The sequence below is a fragment of the Equus quagga genome, chromosome 2 (genome assembly GCF_021613505.1).
Source record: "Equus quagga isolate Etosha38 chromosome 2, UCLA_HA_Equagga_1.0, whole genome shotgun sequence".
Classification (NCBI taxonomy): Eukaryota; Metazoa; Chordata; class Mammalia; order Perissodactyla; family Equidae; genus Equus; species Equus quagga.
This window is the reverse complement of record NC_060268.1, coordinates 68503901-68512033: the sequence shown is the minus strand read 5'-3', so window position 1 is coordinate 68512033 and position 8133 is coordinate 68503901. Positions and strand designations below refer to the sequence as shown.

The 8133-nt window shown below is 43.3% G+C and overlaps 1 protein-coding gene across 9 annotated transcripts in view; it reads right to left on the bottom strand.

Annotated features, from left to right (window-relative positions):
• Positions 1-542: 542 nt before the first annotated feature.
• Positions 543-8133, bottom strand: part of PEAK1 (pseudopodium enriched atypical kinase 1) — a 294511-nt gene continuing 286920 nt past the window's right edge. For 8 of the 9 annotated variants that reach the window (XM_046653653.1, XM_046653651.1, XM_046653655.1 and 5 more), the window contains one exon: positions 543-7282. In XM_046653653.1, coding sequence (XP_046509609.1) covers positions 6119-7282 — 1164 coding nt within the window. In that variant the 3' untranslated portion in view covers positions 543-6118. The remainder of the gene's footprint in view (positions 7283-8133) is intronic. The other variant, XR_006887507.1, reaches the window with a different exon arrangement.

Below are 8133 nucleotides of genomic sequence, written 5' to 3'. Positions count from 1 at the left end.
CGCTACCACTGCTGACTGCTGACTCTTCCTGCCTAAGCCAGGTGGTCTCCTCTTTCTGCTACTGAAGTGACTGGCATATTAGCTTGTCTGCCTTTGTGAGGACACTGTGTGTGACCGTGTACCTTAAGAAATAGGCAAAAGAAATGTGAATTCTGAAGCAGACGATGCTGTACAAGGCCCTGCCTCTGCTCCTATTGTCTGCACAGCTCTGAGATCTCCACTGAGGGGGTCGGTCAGAGCCAGCTAACCAAATCTCTCATAGTACAAACCCAGAAGTCTGGATGGTGACTGGCCACTAGGGGGTGATCTCACACAGCAAACCTGCAGCCTTCTGCAGTCTGGGGAAAGCCTAAGTCCTTCACTTCCTCATCACAGTCTAGTTTTCTCAGATGAGGGAAGGAATGAACAGAAAATACAATTCAGGTCAGCAGTGAATGAGGATCCAAGAAAGCACACATCCGGGGGGCAAGATATAACCATGTCCAGCATGTCAGTAAGGAAGAGTCACCAAAAGGACGAATGCTTGTCTGGTTTTTGGGGTATATTAAAATGAATTTATTTACACAGTAACATGATGCCACAGAGAACACAGCAAAGTACCACAGCAAACCAAAGGGTGGTGCCACCTGGTGACAGAGGGGACCTTTCATGGGTAGATTTATACAACTCTAAAATATCTAAGTAGAGTGGTGAAGCTCCAGGAAAGAGCAAGAGAAACAAGATTTTCAAATATAGAGTGTGGGCAGAGTCATGGGGAAGTAAAGAGAGATTGGAATGAGGATTGCCATGATGCAAATCACTGAGAATGATGACATCTTGCTTCTGCCCTGATCTTATGCCAAAATGCCCTGCATATCATCAACAGAAAATCCCAACCCAGTGTGTTCACACATAACACTTTAAAACTGGTAAGGGAAGGGATAACCAAGCGGTATTTGGAGCAAGTTTCCTGAAGCAGTGTGGTTTATCTTTCAAAAATGCTACCCTGAAGCCATAGGGCTGGTTCAACATTCAAGTTATTGTGAGTGCACACACATACTTTCCACACACTATATGGGCAAAATGGATTTTCCACAATACAATAATATTCATAGCAAAATATATGACTCTGTACTTCTGCTAGGTTAAAAAACTTCCAACCTCTTTTGATTCCCTGAAACTTTCTTGATTTAAAAAAAACATGGAGGTGAGTGGGATGGGTAAAGGTGAGAAGCTGAAATAAACACAGAGGCTCTCTGGAGTGGGAAACATGTAATGGGATGTCTGGAATGCAGGCCCCCACAGCCCACCTAGGTGGGGAAACTTCTAGCAATGGCTGGTGCAAAAACCTACTCTAATCTCAGACAGCTGCAGAGAGGTGTTTAACAGCTATAGCACCTTGTATATTCTGGGCACTTATAAATATTAAATGGTGGTGATGATGGGAGGTAAACACCTCTGTAAGAAAGTTTATAAAAACTATTACAATTTTTGTTAAGAAATTTCCCAAGAGTTCTTTAAACAAACCTATTGAAACTACCACAACTCTTAAAAAAAATCCTCAGCTGTCAGTATCACATGGATATGATGTCCCCAAGCTGAAGTTTAGGCAATAGCCACAGTCACGTCAAGGGGAGAGAGAATAGTTTTTTCTCCTTAAATATTGGGGAACTTCACAATCTGCCCAGGCTTTCATAATTATCTTCTTCTTCTTTTTTCCCCCTAATACACAAAATAGACTTTTTTTTTTAACAGGTGTTTTTTGAAGATGGATTATTTTATCAGCCAAATACCTTGACATGGAATGTATGTGAATTCTCCTCCCATGGCATCTATCATAACTCAACCTCATCACCTTAGAAGCATCAATACAAAAAGGCCTGATTTCTTTGGTATTATCTCTATCTAGGATCTTGCATTGCAGCTCTTCTGGCTTCCTTATGGCATCACTTTTGGTCCGTGGAACCCCGACTCTCAGTGCTGCTGTAGCACGGACAGCTTGACATCAGTGCACACTTCAGCAAGAGTGGCACTTGGATTTGTCTCGGCACAGCACTTAGGGCCTTTGAGAGTTTGAGCTTCAATGAGGTAAAACTAATAACCCAGTTACTTGGGTGGCCATCCTGTTCACTCATTAGGCTGGACCAGAATTTTCAATTCTTACCAAATAGTGAGGGGAATAAAAAAAATGTAAGTTGGCCTAGGGGGTCAAGTTCCTCTCTCCCTCCTCTGCAACTATGTTCATACTTTATTTATACATCTAGAATAATTTGGAACATAGTGCAGTATCCTAAGTCCACCCCAATTTCTGGGACTAGCTTGTATTTTTTCAGATCACTATTGGTACAATCTAGGGAAAAATCCTAGTTGCAGGTTACCAGCAAAACCAAGTCCGGTTTCTTCCCAGCCAAAGTATTCTTAATTCAAATTTGGGAACCTGAGTGCAATCCTTCTATGCCTTACTATTTGGTAGGCCCCAGAAATCTTTCATGGAAATTTCTCAATGCTAGAAACCTTTAAATATAATTTTAGGTGGTTTTATTCCCAGAAATAGCATTAATATTTCTAGAAGTTTAGGTCTCTTGGCTTAGAGTTTTCTACGTTCACAAACTCATTCTGAGATGGGAAGCAAAACTGGACCCCACTTAATCTGACAATGAAAAGCTACTCAGACTCTTAAAATCCTAGCAAATATGTTTCACTTTTAGCCCCTCAACATCAGTAGTGTGGGTGCTTGTGTCCCCGTCTATATCTCACCCTGTTCACCTTCAGAGGGCAAAACCAGAAACCCACTGCCATGCTCCTGGCTTCCACTTCTAACGTAGCCTAGGGGTTGGTGAACCTCATTCAAGATTCCTTTGTTGTTGATTCCACAGGTTACAATTCTTTGTGAATTAGCTTCTAGGCATCACATTAGTGTACATATATCACAGGGGCTCTCCTCAGGCTAGCACGGGGGAATCTCTCGTGTCCTGGTCCTCTTTGCAGAACGTCAGATTCTCTTACCTCCAAGATGAGGTTATAGGTCTAACAAGGCACTCAGCTATACATTCAGTCTTGGTCTTGGCTCCTCCAGCCATATCTTCTTTCTCTAGCACTCAAATATGTCAGAGACATTGTTCTTGCTCATGTGGCTTAAGGAAAAGTTCCAATAGCGGCTGAATTGTTCAAACTCTCAATATAAACGGAAGACTCTATGGTACAGACCTCAATGGAAAGGAAAAAAATTTCCAATCAATATTGAAGACAAGACTTGATGTAACTGGGAAATCTTAAAGTGCTGTACTAGTCATAATCCAAAACTCATATGTATGTATGTATACATGTCTGTGTCTGAGGGTAGGATTTCTTTTCAGTTGATGAATGAATTCAAAGTTCCGACTACAATTAAAATGGAAACGTAAAAACACATTTGTGGTAATAGTAGATTGACTGAATTTCATTACTTTGAAAAATACTCTGAGGACCACCTGATGTAGTACTTCTTGCCTAGAAATAGTTATTTTGTCATTCTGCTCTAACCTATAACACTCTCTTCCCTCCCTACCTCACATTCCTCGGCCATCACTCAGAGAAAAATTAATCTAGCCATCTGTCTCTGGGAAGCCTGAGGCCCTTCTCTGACTAGTTGGCATTCATCTTTTGCCATTAAAAAATCTGAATATGCAAACAGTACTGAACACATCAGATATGAAGAGGTGCTTGGTTTACCAGTGCTATAAGATAATGGTAGTGGAGGGTATCCATGCTTATAACACTATAGAGTTAAAATGAAGAAGGCTGGATCCAAGTTAAACAGAAAAAAAAAAAAAAAGGAAAAGAAAAAGGATACCTCGAGAACAAATAGAGGGATGAGGGAACATTCTTCATTAAATATAAAACCTTATTAAATAGTCAACATTCAAATTTACAAGGGCAAGGCACCACAAGAGTGACATTGAAAAAGTGTCTCAATATGCAAACCATGGGCAGAGAGGGCTGCTAAGGGAATGTGCTGGCTAACATGGTCAGTGGTCTGTGTGTTGCTTCTTCAGTGTATAATTATGCAAGGAGTTATGTGCACGTAGGCTATGCTAAAGTGAACCAAACACCAATCTGCTAGACAAGGCGGAGCCATGCCACAGGACACTAAGAGAGTGGACTGCTGGCCCGCAGCAGCATGTCCACCCTGTGGCCATTCCTGGGTCAGAGCCCTGCACTCTGGCTAGAGAAGCAAGACTCTTTGTGGGCCAATCAACTCTCTTCCTTGGGAGTCCTTGCTGCTGGCCAGGAGGACAGGGACATCCTCCATATGGAGCCTCACATGTCCCATTCTCTCTAAAAAAAAGAAGGAAAGAAACAAGTGAACAATAAAATACATTCTTCTCCTTTCTTGATCCTCTTTGATATAGGCGAATCATATGAAAGGCTATTAAAAGTTTACAAATTTCCTAAAGGCCACTAGTGTGCTATCTAAGTAATACTGCACAATCAGTCTTCTTTAAGAAAGCGCACTGGTAGATGAGGGCTCCCTCACTGACTAGGTGCAGAGAACATGTCTATCAATCCTGCCACAGGTTGCTCCCCCAGAGGCCTGGCCCCTACTTCCAGCATGTGTATGCACACACACGGGCACACACGTGCACACACACTCACACTGTCTGAGTGACTCTTGGGATTTCAAGGTTGAAGTAAACAGATACTCACAGTTTTGAATAACACAAGCCACCCCCAAGCCCCACGGCCAGGGTGGAAAAAACACTCATCTTTTAGCGCAAATATGTGCCAAGGGAAGAAGGGGAGGATTTCTGCATATCTTGCTTCAGGTGAAGTTGCAACATAAACACTGTAATATATAGCCAAAAAAAATACATAAAAATTGCACATATATCCATAGGAGAAGAGCACAGACCTCATGAACAGTGAACAGCTCTCAACCAGCCACCTCAGCAGTCAAAATTCCCTGTGAGCTGTCCTCCAGAGCCATTTCAGAGTCATAAGGAGCAATGTGACAGTGCAACTGGGAGGCAGTCTCTCCATAAAAGGTCAGCATTCTACGGAGGACGTCATCATCAGTGGCCTTCTCCCTCTCCCCTGCCTTCTGGCCATCCCAATAGCCAGCAGCAATGTGCCCTCTAAGGAGATCTTAGAGCTTAACTGACAGCCAGTTCATTCGGGACTGTTATCTACAGCATTTGGTAGACTAGTTAATACTGGCTACTAATAGAAGGAAGCTGGCCAACACTGACAGCTCTGACAGTAATCAAAGAACGGTACTTTAAGCTGTTCCCCTGATGGCCCCTAGAGAATTGCACATGCAGTAAAATCATCTCCTTGTGTCCTGCTGGCTATTTATAAGATCTGAACTGCACTCCATCTTGGTGAGGCACTGGTGACACCATCTTGGGTCAGCTATGTAATGGGCCACAAGTGGATGATAAACCCAAACTTCATTGGCAAGTGGGGAAAGAGCAGAGGTAAAGGAGAATTAGGCAGTGGCAGCAAAAATGAGACTGTTAGGGCTGTCATCCATGCAGTGTACCCACTTATTGATAAGAGAAGTGAAAATAGGTCCATGACCCAAGGGATAGGATCTTTTCTTGTCCTTCAACTATCTATTGGAAGAAAGGCTATAGTCCCTGGAATCAAAACTGAGCTGATGCTAAGGATGGCAGTTCTGCCAGGTAAGAAAGTCAGTTACTGATACTTTAAAGGAAGAAAGTCTGTCATGAGAGCTTACTGGATGATGGTAAAACTGGTTAAATCTGTCTATTGCTAGTGAGAATAAATAGTTGGTGTTAAAAAGACAGATGATATTCAAAATTATGGAGGAACTGCACATAGCTCACTGAGTTCATCCCTTCAAGGATGTGCATTTCCATTTTTTACCTGCATTTGTGGGACAATTAGGGTGGAAGGTATTCCAAAGGAAGGCAACTACTTATTTGTGCAGTTGAATTTCTATAAAGTTAAGACAGACTCAGTTCTCACTTGATGTAGAGCTGTGGATAACCCTTCTGAGTGGACTCATCTGTTCATGGACAGAGATGGAAGGTTTGTCTCTCTTCTTTCCTTGCATTCTGTGTGAGTAGTAGGAAGGGGAAGTGCATGGGTGACTTGAAGAAGGTGAAAATGAAGTAAAAGCAGCAGCCAGGACACATTAACGGTGTTGCAGGATTTTCACAATATAACTGAGGGAGTCTGGAGTGGCAAAAGCCAAATACTGAGCACAAAGCCAGTCCTCAAGGCTGACTCCACCCTCCCTGTCCAAGGACTTCTCAGCAAACTTGATCATCAGCAGTGTTCGCTTGATGTCTAGCCAGTTTTGGAGCAGGGCATTCCTCTGCATTAGGCTGGGGGAGGTGGTGAAGGTCTGGAAGAGATCTTCCCGGGGACCCCAGAGGAGACACTGGAGGATGCCTTTGGCATCTGAAATGAGGATCCGCTCAGAAGGGTTGGGATTCAGGAGGCAGCTGGCCAGCTGCTGCAGGCCCCGGGAATAGGGAGAGCGGAGTGGGATGCGAGGCAGGTCTGCTCGAGTGTATTCCTTTTCCTTCAGCTCTGGGTTCTCATCGAAGGGGTTGGGCAGGTGTAGCATCTCATAGATGAGGATGCCTGTCTGGAACTCATCACACTTTTTATACTGGGTGGCTGTTATGATCTCTGGAGCAAGGCGGGACTGGTCCCGGAGGATCTCAGGGTCCACCAGATGGCTCTTCTGCTTGGCCTGAGAGAAGTTGCTTACTATGAGCCTGGTGGGACAAGATGAGGTGAGGTTGAACTCTGCAGGCCCAAGGCCACGGGCGGTTCCCCCAGGCTGGTAGTGGACAAGCAGCAGGTTCTCCAGACGTAGATCGCAGTGAGTGACATGGTAGGGTTTGAGATGTTCAAGGCCAGAGCACAGCTGTAAGAGCAGCAGACACACTTGCCTCTCATACAAATCAGGGCTTTTCCCATGCTGGGCCAGAGATTCTTGCACAAAATCAGCCACCGTGAGATAGGGAACCTCTCTGGTGATGACTACAACGTGGCTTCTCTGCTTCCTGCTAATGACTCCCTGGCTTTCTTTCTGGGACGACTCTGTTTCAGAGCAGGACTCTGGGTTTTTCCCATCAGTTTCTCCTTTCACCTCTTCTTTAGGTTCTTTCGTTTCACCCTCTTCCTCTTCAGGGGCATCAGGATCCTCCCAGGGAAGCAGACGGTTAGGGACTTCAGCAAGGAAATGACCACAGTCCTGCTGGATGTTAAAATGGACAGCCAGACTCTGCCGGACAGCCAAGCTGTGATAATACTGCTGAGATTCTTTAGCTTTGCTCTTACAGATCTGGAAGAAGAAAGCAAATAGCACAATTTAAAATGCCCACTTTTATAATCAGGCTTATGATGTGTAAAGGAGGATTAACTGGAAGGTGACTGGTTAGGAACAAACAGTGTTATAGTGAAGTCTTCAGAAAGGGTCTTGGTAACCCTGTGCTAAGTGACAGTAACAATGGCAATAACCATTTTTCATGGCTGTCTACATGCTTAACACTTTATGCATATTATCTCTAGTCTTCATACTAACCCTTTAAAGTAGGCTGAGGATCTAAGAATTAAAAAAAAAAAAAAAAAAAGTCCAGGGCTACTGGTTTGCAAACTTAAGTCTGTCTAACACCAAAGCTTGCTCTTTCCACTATACCCTGCACCTCATTTAGAAGATAGAACAACAAAAAACAATTTTTCACCGACTTTCTGTATAGGTTTACAGCCCAGACTTACACAGCGGATCAATAAATGGCTCATAAAGTAGGCCAGGATATCTTATTTTATTACTTGTCAGGAGAGTGACATACAATTGGCCAAGTGAACTGCAGGGTTTCCTAACTTTTCAATGAAGGTCATTGTGATGATCACAACTCAGGCACTCAACGTCACTGGCCGGATAGAGATAAAGATTTGAAAGAAAAACTTGTCTAGTCAGAGCAAAATCAACATTTCAAGGGCAGGACTCTGACTTCTATGCTTTCTCTTAACAGGCCTCACTTAAGGCCCAATATTCAGGCAATAAGGCCTTTCAAAGAGAACTTTATTAGATGGTTATGGATCAAGGAAGAGTTCTTTTGATCAAAAATATTAGCCAAGAATTCTATATACTAAAACAATCATTGTATTTCTAGGATTAAAGGATTAGAAAAG